Raw genomic sequence first — 18,715 nt, 5'->3', positions numbered from 1 at the left:
GTGTTGTGGTAGCACTGTCAGCTCATGATAAAAGGCTCCTTGGAGATCCTGCCTGACACAGGGGCAACCTGGTCTGTATGGGCCCTGTAGTACCAGGAGTCAGGGGTTACTGTGGGGCAGAACTTTGCAGACATAGATGGAGGTCAGGATCCCTTTCTGCCCAATCTTTAGATGTACCTTCAGCCATGTGAACTAGAGAAGGGTTCCCTCTGAGAACAATGGGGGAGCCCCAAGGAGGATAGGGGAGTAGGGAAGATAGTCCTGGGGTTAGCTCAAGGGGTTCTAGAAAGGGTTGGAAAGGCCTTAAACTGTACCCAAGTGACCTGGACAAATAATTTCATCTCTCAACCTCTGTTTCCTCACCTTAAGGAAGGAGAGTGGTGGCACACCGAACTCACTGGCTGCTGGGAGGGTTAAGAAAGACGTAGCAGTCAGCCAGGGTACTTGGCACGCGTCCTGGTTTGCTTTTCTGTTGCTGTGATAAAACATTCTAACCAACCTTCCCCCGAGGAAAGGGTTTATTCAGCTTACATTTCCAGGTCACAATCTATCACTGAGGGAAGCCGGGACAGGAACTGAAGCAGGGACTGTGGAGGGAAGCTGCTCACTAGTTAGCTCACTGGTTTGCTGACTTTCTTAGAGAGCCCAGGCCTACCTACCTAGGGATGGTGCTGTCCATGTTGGACTGGGGCCTTCCACACTGATCAGTCTAGACAGTCTCTCTCAGATAGCTCTGCAGGCAGCTCTGGTCAGAAAAATTCTTCAGTTGCGGTTCCCTCTTAACAGGCGACTGAGCAGTGTTCAGTTGGTAACCAAAACTAACCAGGACTGGTCACAATAAGCATGTCGTAACCACATGGTCCTGGGCCAAGGCTGAGTCTTAGGCCAGCACACACAAGCTGCCTCATACTCGGGGGACTCCTGGTGAGAGAAGCCCTCTGTGGTGATGTAAGTAGATTCTGTTTTAATTAAGCTCAAGCCTTGGAATAAGACCAGGGTGCCAGGTATCTGTCTCCACCTGTGGCCCTGCCAGCCCACAGGCCAGCATGGCTCAAGCTGCTGCATGTCGGGGCTTACTAACAAGCCCTGAGGTGGGTATCACAAGCCTCTTGTACAGGTGAGGACTGTGGCCAAAGGGAATTAACCATCCATCCATCCATCCATCCATCTGCCCGCCATCCAGCTCCATCAGGCTACTGCACACAAGCTGTGCATGACCCTGCACTTGAGTCCTTGTATCGTAAGGGTCCCTCACACAGCACTGGTCTAGCTGCTGAGGAGGTAGGGAGAGGGGAGGGGCCTGCAACTGTGCATATTTGGTGAGTTTGGTGGGGGGTGTGTGATACAGACCCCTGTATAGAATACGTGGGTGGCTCACGCATTTTACCGAGTAAATATTTACAGCCATTATGGCATTGATCGCCTTCGATCCTGTGCGCAGCTGTGAGATAGCCTTGCTTAGTCATGCTTTCTTAAAAACAGCCTCTTCCCTTGAGCCGCTTTAATAATTCAGCTCCTAATTGTCTCTGAACGCAAACTTGAAAATGCCAACTCAGGGCCTCAATACCCACCCTGGTCCCCTCTCATCCTCCCTGCAGGGTTCTCACCTCTTCACTCCTGCAGACCTGACCCTGGCTGTGGCATTTTAGGGAAGGGCCCAGAACCTGGTGGGTTCTGGTGTCCCTGCACTGTGTTGAAGCCAGGAGGAAAGCTGAGTGTAATTGAGCTCCAGGGCCAAAGCCAGAAGAGCCAGCAACAGGAAGTTCTAGCCACTGCTCCCGAGGGCGCTCTGAACAGCTGTGGGTAGCAAGAAGACATGGGGCACCTTAAGGTGACCAGAAAGCTGAATAGGCTCAAAGACCACACCTGTCACAACTACGGGGTGAATGGGGGGAGACCAAAGGAATATTGACATTGTGGCTGTACATGTTGCTGTTCTCCTAGTGGGTGATGCTTGCCGGAACCTTCCAAGGGTTGTTCCCATCTCCATGTAGGGTAAGGTCCTGGGAATAACACGGTGCTCTAGCTGTGCCCCTATATCAGGATAACCAGTGGTCATCTATAGCTTCATTCGGAGCTCTGTGTCCCTGTCCAGACAGGGCCAGCAGGGTAATGTAGTGGGTGCCATGGAAGATTCTTGGTGCTTCCTGCAGAGCACCTGGGGGTGCGAAATCTTTATAGCCAAGGGGCAGGGCCTAGCTAAAGCCAACACTAAGATCACACACACACACAAACACACACACACACCACACACCACACACCACACACACAGACACACACACACAACACACACACACAGACACACACACACCACACACACAGACACACACACACAACACACACACACAGACACACACATAGACACACGCACACCACACACCACATACCACACACAGACAGATACCACACACCACACACACAGACACACACATAGACAGACACACACACCACACAGCACACACACATAGACACACACACACACCACACACCACATACCACACACAGACACACCACACACTACACACACACAGACATATACACAAACACATTACACACACAGACATACACACACCACACACACACACCACACCACACACACAGACATATACACAAACACACACACAACACACACACAGACATACACATGAACAGATAGACACACAGACAGACACACACATAGACACACATACACACATAGAGACACACACACAGACATACACACAGACACAAACAGACACAGACATACACACAAAGAGACACACACAGACACACATATAGTCACACACAGATACACACAGACACACACATATATACAGATATATGTGATATATATTATATACAGATATACATGGTATATACATATATACATATAGATTTACACACAAACACACGCACATGTGCTGAGTGTGTATCACACATCCATCCAGAGAAGGAGAGTGACAGGCACTGGCTCCAGGTCCTTGGCATGGACTAGGTAAGGGAGTTGGAGTTGCATGGAAGAAACACTGCAAGTGCACCAAACAAGATGAACCAAATGACTAGCTAGAGTGAGTGAGTGGTGCCCCACCCCCACCCTGTAGCCAGGATGGGGAAGAAGATCCACATAGTGAACCCATAGTGGGCTTACACTGAAAGGTGACCAGGAAACCCAGCACTAAAGCTCTCAGAGACAGCTGCAGCCTTCAAATGTGGGCAGGTGACAACAGACAGCAGATGCTGGTGTGGTGGCCCACATCTGTAATCCCAACACTTATGAGGCCGAGACAGAAAAGTCAGCAACCAGTCCAGGGTCAGCACAAGCTACACAGAAGGTTCAAAGTCAGCCTGTGCTATGTAGTCAGAGTCTGTCTCAAGGCAGCAACAGCAACAGTTACTCACAAAAAATTCAAAGTTAGAGCTGGAGAGGTGTCTCAATGCTTCAGAGTACTGGCTGCTCTGGCAGGGGACCTGGGCTTGGTTCCCAGCACCCACGTGGCAGTCACAACTATCTGTACATTTAGCTCCAGAGTATCTACTGCCATTTTCTGGCTTCCACAGTCACCGGGCACACATACATGCATTCAAGCAAGTACCATATAAGGAAAACAAATCTTTAAAATTAAGTCAATAGAATTCTAAAGTCATGAAGGAAAGTCAAGCAGTTTAACCCTTGTCTAAAACACACACACACACACACACACACACACACACACACACACACACTATTGAGGGAACTCAGAAAAAAACAGAAGAGTGCTTCATTGAACTGTCCAAGAAATTTAGTAAGAAAGGGGTACTTGTGTGCATGCATGTGTGTGTGTGTGTGTATGTGTGTGGAGTGTGTGTGTGCTGTGTGGAGTGTGTGTGTCTGTGTGTTGTGTGTGTGTTGTATGTGTGTGTATGTATGTGTGTGTGGAGTGTGTGTGTGCTGTATGGAGTGTGTGTGTCTGTTGTGTGTGTGTGTGGTGTGTGTGTGTCTGTATGTGTACTAATTCACATGTGTACTTGTATTTGAAGGTAGGCAAGTACATGTGTGCACACAAGCGTAAAAGGTCAGTGTCATCTTTCTCAATTACTTTTCAAATAAGGTAGATTTTACAGGTGAGGCCACAAACAGACAGACAGGAACTGAAATTTCTCCAGCTCCTGCAGGGACATAGGCTATGGCTGAGGATGCCAGGTTCTGGAACAACCTAGGGCCTGATTGTTTCCATGGGGTTACTCTGAGGCATGCAGACTGCCCCCTAAGAACACACATGGTGCAACAGTGTTTCACATCATAGTGCAAGCAGGCCTCAAACTTGAATGCTCCATGGCTCTGGAGATAAAGCCATTTGGACCTCTGTATGAAACCCCTGGCTTTTGTCCTGCTCTTCCTTTGTGATCTACAGTAGAGACCTCCATCCCCTGCATGCCCCTGCTCCCACTGTGTCCTTGTCCTATGCACCTGCCACCCCCTTTATGCCAACCCTGACTGTGAAATCTCCCAGCTCCCTCGACGAACCTCCTCTAGCCCTCTGTTTGGGACAGCACCTTCTTCCTTCTCTGTCACAACCAAACCATTTCCAGTTGTGATTGGTTAATGGTCAGTCTCCTCTGCAGTGGAATCATTCCTCTGAGATCAGGGCTGGATCTGCCACTTTTAGGGCTATATCTGGTAGACACAGGGGGAAAGTCCAGCAAATATCTGGTAAAGGAATACATGTGTGTGCTAAGGTAAGATCCTGGAATCTTGTGTCTTTCTAGATGGGGAGAAGAATTTAAAACTACCTCCCCTCTAGATTTGACGAAGTGTCTCCTAATGGCCTTGCAAGTCCCACTGGCTGCTCCCCTACCCTCTGAGGAAAGGTGGGGAGAGGGATGCTGGGTATTTTCAAGGCACCTCTCTGAGCATGATCATCCAAGCCTGACGCTTCTGGAGCCAGCTTAGGGCAAGTCCTAGGACGGGTGTGAGAGAGGCCATGGCTGGTACCTGATAATTTGTATATGAGTTCCAAGGATTACATCTGGAATGTATAAACAGTAGGCAACCAAACACGAGCTGTCACCACTACCACTATTGTCTAAGTTCCATATTGCCTTGGGCTCAGAGAGGGCAGGATACTGTTTGAGGTTCCTCAGCTCCTGAGGGTCAGGGATGAGGACCATTCCTAAGGCTTGCTGACCCCCAGTGTGCTCCCTGACATCTTCTCCATGTGTAAGAGCCTGAGGTTTCGTTTGCTGCCTCCAGCTGATGCAGGACATCATCTGTGCTAGGCAAACCTCACTGAGCAGTCAGAGGACACCACGGGGGTGGAGATGCTGGCAGCGAGCATCCCGGATGGAAATTCCCCAAGACACCCCTGGGTCCTCGGCTTCAGTTCCAACAACCAAATCTTATCTCCTCGACGTCTTCACAGATCAGCACAGGGCTGGGACTTGAGAGCACTTTGTGTCAATGTCATCATCCTGAGGATTGATGACAATGTGTGACTAGGATGAATGCCAGAGGCAACAAGCTAGCTCTGAGCCAGCCAGTGAAGCTTCCTGGGCGTCTTTTGTGCTCAGGGCTCTGGCCTGGATCCATGGGAGTTAGAATAACACTGTACTGGTTAACACTGAGCCTGACACTCTACAGGACTCTGGGACAGGCATGGATGCATTGGGACAGGATTAAGGAGTCCTTTCCCAATGCCGAAGATGAGGTCACCCTGGCTCTGATGTCTGTCTGATCATTATCATGTCCTGTACCCATCAAAGAGATGGGAAAGCCAACTTCACCCAAGGAACAGAAATTTACTGAAAGAGATTCATAGACCAACATGGTGAGCATTGTACAAACTTGGGTTCCAAGTGAAGCTGGTGAGAAGCAGGGGCTGTAGGTTTGTCCCTGTCGTGTTGAAGTCATTTAGTTGCCCCACATGGGAAGTTCTTCAAGTGAAAGAGAATGGGGGAGTTCTCCACCACAGGGACCAGGGGACAAGCTGACTTCATGGCCCTCCTCCTATAGCCTGCTCAGAAATGTTTGGCTCTCATGAGGATGGATGGGGGCTGGTGATGAAGACATATAAAGCAACCCAAGGGACAGTCAAACAGGACACTGACTGCTTTTGCTTCCTCTCTGCTGTTGTGATAAACAACACACTGACTATAATCAACTCTGGAGGACATGGTTTACTTAACACTTCCAGGTCACAGGTCATCCTTAAAGGAAGTCAGGGCAGGAATTTGAAGCAGAAACCACAGAAAAATGCTGGTAGCTGGCTTTGCTCACTAGCTTATTTTTATGATATTTTTCTTTTCTTTCTTTCTTTCTTTCTCTTCTTCTTCTTCTTCTTCTTCTTCTTCTTCTTCTTCTTCTTCTTCTTCTTCTTCTTCTTCTTCTTCTTCTTCTTCTTCTTTGCTTTTTTTCTTGTTTTTGATTTTTCCTGGCTATCCTGGAACTCACTCTGTAGATCAGGCTGAGCTTGAACTCACAGGGATCTGCCTGCCTCTGCCTCCTGAGTTCTGGGATTAAAAGTGGGGCATCACCACCCACCTAGATGTATCTTTCTTATACAGCTCAAGACCATCTGCCTAGGGAATGCCACCACCCACAGAGGGCTAGGTTCTCCTACATCAATTAACCATCAATGAAATCCCCCAACTGGATTACCTTCTCAGGGGATACTAGGTTGTGTCAAGTTAATGCTTAATAGATAATGTTAACTAGGACACAGGACTATGAGAAGACTCTCCTTTAAATGGCAACAATGGTACTAGAACCACAATGATATTTGGGGATATGCCTACATAGCCAAGACACTCAGTCCTCTCAGGCCTTCCAAGAGAAACTTAAGACTGATAATCACTTAAGAAATACTCATCTCGGGGCTGGGGATTTAGCTCAGTGGTAGAGCGCTTACCTAGCAAGGCCCTGGGTTCGGTCCCCAGCTCCGAAAAAAAGAACCAAAAAAAAAAAAATACTCATCTCTTACTTCCTGAGGCAAAATAAAAATAAAATACAATTCTGAAAATGAAGATGGCTTTAGAAAAGTTTCCTCACAAACTAAGAGGGTTTCAATATACAGACCAATGGCCAGCTTGTCCCTGGGAACATGTAACATTATCTTGCTACCTGGCAGTTTCTTCATATGACAAGGTGTGTACATTGTTGACAAAGGAAGATGCCAAGCCTATGTCTCTTGTCCCCATGAGCGGTCCTATTCCTGTCTCATCCCCACTTCACGATTTCTTTCTTCCTAATCTTGAGGAAACGCTGAAGGATGAAGATGTGACTTCCAGCTGCTTCACAGAGATTAGAGACTGTTGACCCTGTCTATCCTGGGAATAGAAATCCTTGGACAGGGCAGTGGCGCACACCTTTAATCCCAGCACTGGGGAGGCAGAGGCAGGTGGCTGTCTGAGATAAGAGGCCAGCCTGGTCTACAGAGCAAGTTCCAGGACAGCAGGGGAGGGGTGGGGCTACACGGAAAACCCTGTCTTGAAAAAAAAGCTGGATGTTGGTGGCACATGGCCTTTAATCCCTGCCAAGGTTACAGAAAGGAACCCTGTCTTGACCGCACCCCCCCCATACACGCGCGCGCGCACACACACACAGGCAACCAGAAAAAAGAAAGCCTTGGGCACACACTGGAACAAAGACAGATCTAATGTTCCTCCTCCTCCTGGTTCTCTTCTGTTTGGACCAAGTGTTTCTCATAGCTGAAGCTGACCTTAAACTCCTGATCCTTCTTCCTCGTCTGAGTAATAGGACTGCAGGCCTGCACCACCGAGCTTGGCACCCTCCTCATCTGGAAGACACTCTAAGCTGGCCTTTTATTTTTACTCCCTTGAGCATTTTCAGAACTGTTAGTCTATTGCAGTCTGGTTTCTTCTGATTTTGCCGTGCCTAATTGTGGTTTTTTTTCTTCTTTCTCCTGATTGAGGTTTGTTCAGCTCATTGAATCTGTTTGATATCTTTCAACCATTTCTGAAAATTTCTTCAAATTCTGTTAGTATTTTTTCTAATTTTTGTTTTGTTTTTGCCCGTTTCATCCTGGGACTCCGACTACACATTTATTAGGTTTTACTTATTCTTTTTAAATCTCATATTCATTTCTACTTTCCTTCCATTCATTTTAGTCCACTTACATTTAATGTAATCCCTCAGATGGCTGGGCTAACAATGGACATCCTTTTGTCTCACGCCTTTTGTGCTCCTCCTTTCCCCTTTCACTGCCATGTCTTGGGTTTATGCTCTCTTATTTCCTGGCCTTTTTTTTTTTTAATTCTTGGTTGAGTACTGATCTAAACACATGTCCAGCTATGTCATCTCCTGCTCCAGGTGATGTTTTCTGGGTTCTTTTCAGGTTTTGATTCTCAGCATTTTGAACAATATGCTCAGAGATAGTGACAAAATGCTAGCCAGCTTTCCATGTAACAGAACACTGTGCTGACTCACTGAGGGAAAAGGCTTATTTGGCTCACAGTTTTGGAGCTCATGGTCTCTAGGCTCTGTCATTTTGGGTTTGCCATGACACTGTATGTCACGGGCAGAGCCTATGGTAGAGGAGGCCTCAGGAGAGCCAAGGACCCAAAGGAAGAGTGTGTGTCAGGATCCAAATGTGGACATTCCTCCAGTGACCTAATTCCCTTCTACTAGGCCCTACTTTCTAAAGATTCTACCACTTGGCTTATGGGGGTAGGGATGTTAGAAGGTACTAGGGTTGAGCAACCAGAGTCTCTCACACATGCCAGGCAAGTGCTCTACCATTGAACTATATCCCCAGTTCTCTGCCACCTCATAGTGCCATGAGCTGGGGAGCCAGCCTCTGCCAAGTGAACCTCCAGGGAACACTCACACCATAGCAGAGACAGAGACAGACCAGAGTGTGTGCTTCAGAGCTCCAATTTGATCTGATTAAAGACATGCTAATCTGCTATTTTGAAGCCTTTTCTGCTGAGCTCCAACATCCTGGTCATCTCTGGGTTCTGAGTCGACATCACAATCAGCTACTTTCTCATTTTTACAGTAGAGATCTTCTGTTGCGTGCTGGCTATCATGATTTGTTAAGAGGCCTGGAATTGAGGCCCCCTGTAGAGATTGAGGAGGTTTTCTTGGGTGTGGGGAGGGGTTCTGGAGAGATCGTTTGCTGGGTGTAGTGCTGCGTGTGGGAGCATGATGAGCTGTTTGGATCCTCAGCATCCACCCGAACGCTGACAACTACCCCATCATTATGAAGACACACAGGTGGACCCCAGAGGCTTTCTGGACAGCCAGTCTAGCTGAAACAGTCAACTCCAAGTTTAGTGAGATGCCCTGTTTAACAGGCATGCACACACATGCATACACACACACACACACACACACACACACACACACACACACACACTGAATTTTGGACTGGGAGTGTAACTCAGTTGAAAAAGTGCATGCATAATATGTATAAAGCCCTTGATTCAATCACAGCCACTGCATAAAACGAGGCTCGCTGGCCCATGCTTATCATCCCAGTGTTTTGGGAGCTAGAGGCAGGAAGATCAGGAGTTCAAGGCCAACCGGAACTTCATGATATCTTGTCTCAATTTAAAATAAATAAATAAATAAATAAATAAATAAATAAATAAATAAATAAATAAATAAATGAAAAAGAAAAAAGAAAGAAAATGTTGGCTTTTGTTTTTAGAGATGTCAGATTCCAGGCCTATTGGGCTTTGAGGTTTCAAATGCTCAGGCCGGGCCCAGTGCCAGCTGCCTGCTGATCCAGCTGTAGAACTCTCAGCTACCTCTCTAGCACCATGTCTGCCTGCGTGCCATCATGCTCCCTGCGATAACAATAACGAGCCAAACCTCTGAGCTATAAGCCAGCCCCAGTTAAGCGTTTCCTTATAAGAGTTGCTGTGGTCATGGTGTCTCGTCACAGCAATGGAAACCCTAACAAAGACAGGCGGGAATGACATAACTTTGTCCAATGACGCCTCACCTCCTGAATGATCCATTGCCTCCCGGCGCTGTAGACAAGCAATCATACTTTAGCAGATGAGCCTTTCAGGAGACATTTACCATCCATCCCATGACTCTGTGGCTCCCTCCTTCCCTGGATCCCAACCTCGCAAACTGTCCCTGCACTCTGATCTGTTTCCTTCATCTCTGTGAACACCAGTATGAGGCAGTTTTGAGCACCATCATTTAGGGCAGTGTACTGAGTGAGATGATGAGATAAATGAAATGCAGTGACATTCACGTGCTCCCTTCTCACAAGGATCACTACCCTGTGCCCACTGCTGTCCCAGTGCTCTTAGAGAGCTGCTCTGTGGAGTCTGTGTAGGCCTGAGGGAGTCTTCAGTCCCGAGCTAAGTCTGCTGCCAGTCCCTCTGTTGCTTAGGTTCTCCTTACCCATGTTCAAGAGGACTGAGGTACCAAGGAATGGTGAAAAATAGAGGTTTAGGGCTGACAACACCTCTCAGTCAGTAAAGGTGCTTGCACCAAGACTCTAATGATCTGAATTCAGTCCTTGGGACTCACATGCTGGAAAGAGAGAACCAACTCCTGACAATTGTCATCTGTCTTCCACATCTATGCTATGGCATGTACACACACACACACACACACACACACACACACACACACACACACTGTATTGACTTTTCGATCTGAGGACTCAGATGAGCATCTCTGGTGTGTTGGGGCCCTGCCCTGGGCAACTGTCCATCAAGATCCTTTCTTCCTTGTGACTCTGCCTTCCTCTTCCCTGGGCCTCATCCTGACTGAGCTGCATGTCTGAGGCTCTTCCCCGCGTGTGTGTTCCAGCCAGTGACAAATCTAAGAGAACAGGAGGGAGGCTCACCTACTGCGCTGTGCTGGTTCTCCCTCATTGTCGACAGGGCTGGCCTGGGGACCACCTGGGAGACACACCTGTGAGTGTGCCTGTGTTTCCAGAGATTTAACTGAGGGGAGACCCACCCCGAGTGTGGTCAGCAGCATCCTAAGCACTGAAGTCCCTGACTGAATAAGAAAGAGGGGCGGAGGCAGGTGAGCTTCAGCACTCATCTCCAAGCCCTAGACCTCCAGCTCTGTATTCTCGCTGGCCCCCTTTTTTGCGAGTCTGGCCTTCATAACTAGTAAGTAGTGTATTAATTAGGATTCTTTTGGCCACAAGTAACAGCAACCCTACCCAAATTGTTGGCTTGCGCAATAACTAGTGGGACTGCTGGCTCATCTGACTGAATGGTAGAGGTTTGACGGCGCTACCAGGCACAGCTGAATGCAAGCACACAGTTGCTTGCCTCTTTCCTCTACTCTCCCCAGGGGACAACATTCTCAGGCTCCTTGTTGCCACCTCGGGGTGCCCACCGACTCTCTAAGTCTCCTGTAGGGCTCTTATGGTCCTGGTCCCATCTAACATCCAACCCGAGCTGCCCACTGTAGTGGTAGAAGGCAGAGCAGAGGAGAACAGAGGAGTCGGGGCCACAGGCTGTTCCACTCAAATATCCCAAACCACCATCCTGTGTGCATGGCTTCAGGAGCCAAGAGCCTGGCAAAGGGCAAAGTGGTCCTGGTGCAGTTACGGAGTCTGGATGGGGATGGTGAGCAACAAACGTGGCCTGGGTTGAGGCACAGCCATGGTCAGAGAGTTAAATGTAAAAAGGACAGAATCCCATGTCCATCTTGAGATAGAGGCTTCGGTGGCTGAGTAGAGCAGTGGAGGTGGGAGGGCTTGGGGATCGAGGTTGGGAGTCCAGGAGGTGGTGTGTGTGTGTATGTGTGTGTGTGTGTGTGTGTGTGTGTGTGTGTGTGTGTGTGTGTGTGGCTGAGCTGCTGGCAGAGAGCAGGGAGGAATGAAGGCATGGTGCCAGAGCCCAGAGGTTGATGGGAAGAGGGTGGGATAGGGAGGGAGACTGGGGGTGGCACAGGCTGCAGGGAATGGAGCTTTGGGTGTGATACACCCAGGACACCATGTGTGAGGAACCTTTTTGCTTGTGGGATTCCACTCCTGGGCAGCTTAGCATCTATGAAACATAAGAACAATTCATTGAACAATGCCTGTTCTTCCCAGTAGAATGATCTAGAACTAAGGAAGCCCTATTCTCTGGAGAGCTGGGACCAGTACAGCTAACTGGTCCCAGGGAATGGGTCCTCAGATGGAACTGGTCTAGACCGGAAAGAGTAAGAATCTTTGGAGTCTGGGCTAACTTGGTGTCTGGAGCAGGAAATAGCGTGTCATGTCAGTCAAACTACCAAGTCACCAGCCTCGAAAAACTAACAGCAAAGATGTGTGAGATATAAGAGACAAAGGGACACAGGAGGTGGAAACAGGCCAGAAGCGAAGCACAGGGAGTTCAGGGAAGGCCACCAAGCAGAGCTGGTATCATCTTGGTAGGCTTCTTGGGGACAGCATCAAGAAGCTTCAATATCCCAGGCCAAAAGGACACTATGACCTCAAGTGCAACCTTTGTGGACTCCAACCAGCTTTATCTGATAACTCCCTAAACCAGACCAGGCTTTCAGACACCCCAGTACCCTACACATCCTGAAGCCTTCAAATGGGCTCCGCCCCTCGACTTACTTAGGAAGAGTGGGGCTGCTCCTCTACGTGGCTCCCTCATCTCCCCCTACAGAGATCCCGACTCCATACCTTTCCCGTACTTTTTAGCCCTCTCATCCTTTCCCCAAAGGCTATGCAAGTGCTGCCACTTCCCGGGATGTGGCTGCATGCGTGGGAACTGGAGAAAGATGAATGCTAGCCAAAGCAGACAGCCCCTCCCGGGGGCGTGGCTGACAGAGGGCGTGGCCTGACTTTTTCCTGGCTATGAGAAGCCCCTGAGCGCTTAGTCTGGGGGAAGAAGAACGTGAGAGAACAGTCACCTAGCGTCAGTGGACCTCCGTTAGACCCGAGGCTGACAGGACCCAACTAGAAGCGATCTGGGGAGTCCACTTCCATCCATTAGGCCTTCAGTCCAGGCTGTTCATACCGCGAGGCTACTGGCTCTCGGGCCTCGGATCCACTTAGGCATCGTTAATATTTTACGCCGCACAGCCAGGGGATCGATGACTTGCTTATAGCTCAGTGCTTATGAGCAGCCACTGACGCTTAAACTGGCTTCGAAGATGCTCAGGAGCACAAGGGAAACTGAGGCAGGGAGGCATGGGTAGGTGCCAGTATCAGGAGGCTCCGAAGGACGGCTTCCCTGGGTGCACGCTGGATTCTCTGCCTCACCTAGTACAGCTGTCTGTCTTCCTGCAGGGCTGGGCTGAGTGTAAATCATTGGGTGGGGGGATCGGAACCCACTCAGGTGCCACCGGTGGTCTCACTGGATCTTTTATGAGCCCCTAGAGCGGCAGTCTACTGTTCCCATGTTGTCGATGAGGAAACTGAGGCTTACAGAGGTTATGACTCTAGGGATGTCTATCAGGACTGTAACTCCATATGGAAACTAACAGAGACACGGGCTGAGTACTTTTTGGTTCATAAGTGTGTAATTTATAGGGCGCAGGAGATCTTTGACCATCTGGCCATTTTAACGAGTCGAGTTCTCCAGCAGAGCTGTCTGGCGATTTCGGCCTCTCTGCCTAGTTTTTTGGCCTTGATCAATGGAGACTACAGCCCGATTAACCTGACCTAAAAGCCGTTCGCTTACAGCTCCTTCAAATTCTTGCCCAAACTCCGGCTTTTGATTAAGCAGGTTAAAGTGAGGCTGGCAACTGTGTGGCTTCCATCAGTGAAGCACCGTTCCAGAATCTAACCGGCTGGCGTTGCACCTGTGACCCCTTGAGTAATTCGCTCCAGGGCCTCAGTTTCTTTGTCTGTAAAACGGAAGATGAGGAATGCCCACCGTAGGAACTCTTTAAATGTATCCAACAGCATGGCCCAGATATGTGAGCTCCGGCGCAAGTGGAGTGGGCGCAGGGGCTCTGCTAGGGTTTTCATCCCCACCTGAGGCTAGAACTGCGCCTAGGCTAAACATTGTGTTGATGATATTTGAATGGACGAGTAGTTCTTAAGCTCCGAAAGGCAAGCTGAAGTTGTTCCAGTTGGGAAGGGAACAGCGCCCTTAGGCGTGAAGCTGCTCTCAACTTCTCCTGCTAAAACACTTAGAAGATGTTGGGATTGGCGGCAGTAGCACTTCCCACCTGGTCTCTCTGGGTTGGCAGAGACTCCTGAGGCGCGATGCGCCCGCTCGGGGGCAGCAGAGAGTCAGCACTGCGCCCAGGCATCCGAAGGCGCTTCTCAGCCTGGAGCATCTACCGCTCCGCCCTGCCACTCCCCTCCTTCCCCTCCTTCATTTCCGCGGCTTCCTTAGCCCTATCCAGTGCCCTAAAGGGAAGAAATACTCCCACAAACTAATTAGCACAGCTCTCAGCAGCAGCTTAGATCTTTCCGACATCCGGAAAGGCAAATCGGTCCTCTATGGAAAAACCTGCAAGTCCGAGCGAGACTCGACCAAAGTCATACAGCAGTCAGAACCTGAACTCAGTTCAGTAGGCTCCAGTGCCAAAGCCAAAGCATCCTCCCAAAGCCTCAGGAGCGCAAGCAGGTTTCCAGAACTGGCGAACTCTGGATACCGACTTCTCCATCTTCAGAGAGGGGTGGATCGGGATCAAGTTGAATCTCAAGCTGTGGGCTGAGTTGCAGGAAACATCCCGGAGACTCAGGGCTTCCCGGATCCTCCACACCCCTCCCACTGACTCTCTTGCAGGGAGTGTGACCACTGCGCCCCTCCTCCTGAGCACCCGGCTCCCTCCAGCGGGTGGAGAAACCGCAGACCGCGCGGCCTCCCCGAGGCTGGCGGGGGGAACGGTGGCGACGCGCCAGGTTCAGTCTGGAGCTGGACTGTATAGGGCGGGGCCTCAACCCTCCCGCCTCTTCCTGGGCTGGCTAGGAGGGGCCGCAAGGGACGAGTCCCAGAGTGGTCGCTGCACCTAGGCCAATGAGCGCGCAGGGAGCCGTGATGGAGCCTGGGGCGGCCGGGAGCGCCCAGGACCCCCCGCCTGTGTGGCCCCGAGCCCTCGGGGCAGGACAGGGGGCGGCAAAGTCGTGGGTGCCCCGTGCAGGGAATGGGGGCGCTGCTGGCTCACACTGGTCCCAGGAGCTGCGCCCCACGCTGCAGCCGCCGCCGCGCCTCGAAGTTTGGTGGCTAATTTGGAAAGTTGAGTCCGGGCTCCAGCATCACGACCGGTTCTGCTCACTGCTGCCTTTTCCTCCTCGGGGTCCCAGCCCCACCAACACCCGTAGCCCCGCCTGCCCGGGGCATGTGAGCCGCCGCCCCTGAGGCCGGGCAGGAGGCTCGGGCTCCGGCCCCGGCGCCTCCAAGCAGCGCACGGCGGAGGGGTGCGCCCCGGTCCCATCCGCGCTCGCCATGGGCATCCAGGGTATGGAGCTGTGCGCCATGGCCGTGGTGGTGCTGCTGTTCATTGCCGTCCTCAAGCAGTTCGGCATCTTGGAACCCATGTCCATGGAAGGTAACATGTGGCCACCCGCCCCTCTGTGGTTCTTCCCGGGGAGGCCAGGGGTCGGTAGAAGGATAGCTGCCGTGGCTCAGACGCCGCCCCCTCCTGGCTGGGGAGGGTTTGGACTTAGAGGGCAGAGGGAGCTCGGGCCGAGGAACTCGGGCCGAACCGACCAAACCAGACTGCAGCGTTGGCGTAGATGGGAGGGATGCGCAGGGTGACATCTTGAGCGTGCCTTCCTAGCTGACCTAGACTTGCGAGTCCAAGCTGCCTCTGGCTTGGGCCGTCCGGGAGAGGCAGGTGACACAGGGTGAAGGTGCCAGGAAAGACCCACGACCCAAGGTACCAGTAATTGGCAAATGGTTTGAGATCTTTGTCAGTGGTGAGACTGTCCCTTTCGCCCTCCATCTGGTGTCCAGTTCCTTGTTTCTATGCAGAACTCCTGGACCTAAGATCGGTAACCAAATCCGCAGCCACATTTCTTTCTTAATAAAATATTAACAGAGAAAACAGACTACTCTTAAATCAGACCCGACCATCTCTTTGAGAACCCTGACAACTACCCTTGGACAAGAATACCAACTGCAGGACTCGACCACTTCTGGGCAGGTTAGGAGGAGGGGCTGTCTCTGGACAAATAGTTGAACTAAGAGAAGGGGACACCAGACATATAACTTCTCCAGCTGTCCAAAGGTTCAGGCATAGTCCTGCTCCTCAAAACTGAAAAAGAGGGTCTGGCTTCAGGTCACCTAGGTGCCGTGCTTTACGCAGGATGAGTGTCCTGCTGGTTCAGCACTCTAACGACCTTGCCAGGTCCCCGTTCTTAGGAATGGAACTCAGAGGCTGGGGGAGGGAGGTTGCTCCTGTCTCTGGGCTGCCTAGCATCCTCTTGGACGTAGGAATGGGTCCCACCGCCCTGCAAAGGGCTGATGAGGGGCAGAAAGGCCAGTTCAGGGTGCAAAGTATAACTCTGCTCCTGGGGGCAGAGTTGATCCTTTCCTGGAAACCGATCACCACACACGACCCACAGAAGCCATGAGCTCCCTCATGCCTCTTTTCTAAATGTGCAAATGAGGACCAGAGAGAAAACGTTGCTTAAATCACCACTACCTTGGGCTCTTGGGCTCTTGGGCTCTAGTGGGCAGGAGAGTTGCTTAAACTTGTCTGGCTGGAGTTAGACCCTGCAGTGGGCTTAGTGGGAATGATGGGAGGGTGCTTGGGGTTGGAGTAGGGGCAGAGAGGGACTTGCATGCCTCCAGAAGACATCCTGTATCTGTCACCTTCTGCACATCTCCTATTGGAAGCCTGGAGAAAATGTAGTGTGATGCCCAGGAAGCCATGACCAACAGTTCCATTGCAAATCCCTGTCTCCCAGGCCTTCCCTGCCAGTGCCCAGAAACACCAGTCACCCTTGTTTCCATAACACTGCAAAGGTCACTCCAGTGAGTTCTCAGGAGAACTGTCTTTACAAGGTGGACAGTCTTCCTAAGACAGTGTAGGGTTTGTTTGACCTGCTATCCAGCCCCCTTCAAGCTCGGAACATCCCACTTTTCCACCCCACGTGTGCCTTTGGGAGTCCTGCCTTGATGCAGGCGGGGAAACATAATAGCCTGAGCCAGTGAGGCCTGAGAGGGGATCCTGTCATCCTTGCAAACTGTAAAGCCCCTTCGCCGTGCCAAGTCTCTGCAGCACCATCTGTAAATCGGGCCTGATGACTTAACTCCTTCCCCTTAGTGCCATGTCAGGCTTCCACGGTCAGTACCCTTCTCACTTGGTACCATGCCATCACCCTACCATGCAAGAGGATGGTTACTAGTAAGAACAGAAGTGGTTCAGGGTTTAACACATTTCTCTCATGAAGACAGTTCTCCCCTCCCCCCTTGCTTGGGTCAGAGCGGGGGAGTTGTAAGTTCTAGATGTTCTGTGTTGATGGGGAGCGGTGCCAACTGAGAGCCCGGAGCACCTAATGGTCAGCAGCAGCTGGGAGCATCAGATGTGCTGTGAGGAGCCTGAGTCCAGCCATCTGACCGGGTGTGAGCTGCTCTGCATGCTGCTGGGTGAAAGACGCTGGTGTACCCGGTGGTTGGCTGTGCCACATATGCGCATGTGCAGTGAGCCACATCTCTTGTCTCCTCTGAGCCTCCGTGGTTTTCATCTGTAAGAAGCCAGAATTACGAGTCCTTCGGGACTGGTAGGAACTGAAGAGCCTGGAGTGTTTCAGATCATGAAGGAGACTCTATTTGGGCCCAGGGACCAGGACCCAGCAGAGGCTGGGCTGAGGGGCTAGAATTGGTGTAAGTGGTGTCCGGCCTGGCAAGACCAGAAAAGCCCTGAAGTTAAAGCAATATTGTAGGATTGGTAGCTTCCCCTGGATGGCTGACACCCAGTTCTACAGGGAGTCCCAAGTCTCGCTCTGAGGCTCTTTCCTGAGCCTTGCTTGAGGCTCTGGTAGAGGGTGTCCCAGTTGCTGTGTCCCTGGTGTGTTTGAGGTACTGGTGAGGTACTTCTTGGCCTCCCCGACACCTGGGCTTCCTCACAGCCCCACACTGACATAAGGTGGATTCCTGAGTTCCTTTGTTAGTTTGCAATTTGTCTCTGCTCGGTGCCAACAGCATGGGGGCATAGCTATGTGCTGCCCACTATCGTTCCCGCGCCTGGCACTATGCTTGGGACTAGACAGCTGCTTAGTGAGGATTTGTTGACTCTATAAGGGACTCTTTCCAACAAGGAGACAAAACTGGGGCCTTCTCTCTGCCTCCAGCCCCTGGTGCCCACCAAGCCTGAGGCTGAATCCTAGGAGAGACACTGATCTGATTGGGCATGAAGGGGCCTCTAGGTGGCAGGGGTGGGGTCTGCTGTTGAGTGTATGGAAGCTGGGAGATGGTGTGTGTTCAGTGTCATGCATGTGTTCAGTGTCATGTATGTGTTCAGTGGGGGTGCATGTGACTGGATAGGGAGCAAAGAACATGATGTAGGGGGCCTGGCCAGGTTATTGAGGCACTGGTTGGTATTTTAGGGAAGAAGTGTTAAATAGGGTCTCACTTCAGTAAGTAGCCCAAACTGACTCCAAATTTGTTATCTTCCTGCCTCTACCTGCCTCCCCACCCCATCCTGGGATTGTAGATGTGTTTGTCTGTCATGCCTGGATGGGACCTTGGTTCTCGATGAGGCTGTTCAGTGTAATATCTGAGGGGCTTTGAAAAGCACACTTAGTATGTCCACCCCAGGTTCAATGCCTGAGGTCTCTAGGCATATTCCACTCTAGGCATGTTGCCTTTTATTCTTAGAGAGGTCTTGAATCTCTGTGTGGGGCTCTAACACTGGACT

At 50.8% G+C, this 18,715-nt stretch overlaps 1 protein-coding gene across 8 annotated transcripts in view; it reads left to right on the top strand.

Annotated features, from left to right (window-relative positions):
* The window catches only part of Kcnip3 (potassium voltage-gated channel interacting protein 3), a 66,488-nt gene that overhangs the window by 24,565 nt on the left and 23,208 nt on the right, over positions 1-18,715 (top strand). The window contains exon 1 of one of the 8 annotated variants that reach the window (XM_087654323.1): positions 14,830-15,400. Coding sequence (XP_087510449.1) covers positions 15,298-15,400 — 103 coding nt within the window. The 5' untranslated portion in view covers positions 14,830-15,297. 8 annotated transcript variants of the gene reach the window in all.

This window comes from Rattus norvegicus, chromosome 3 (genome assembly GCF_021556685.1).
Source record: "Rattus norvegicus strain SHRSP/BbbUtx chromosome 3, alternate assembly SHRSP_T2T, whole genome shotgun sequence".
NCBI classification, from domain to species: Eukaryota; Metazoa; Chordata; class Mammalia; order Rodentia; family Muridae; genus Rattus; species Rattus norvegicus.
This window is presented reverse-complemented; position numbering and strand designations above follow the sequence as displayed.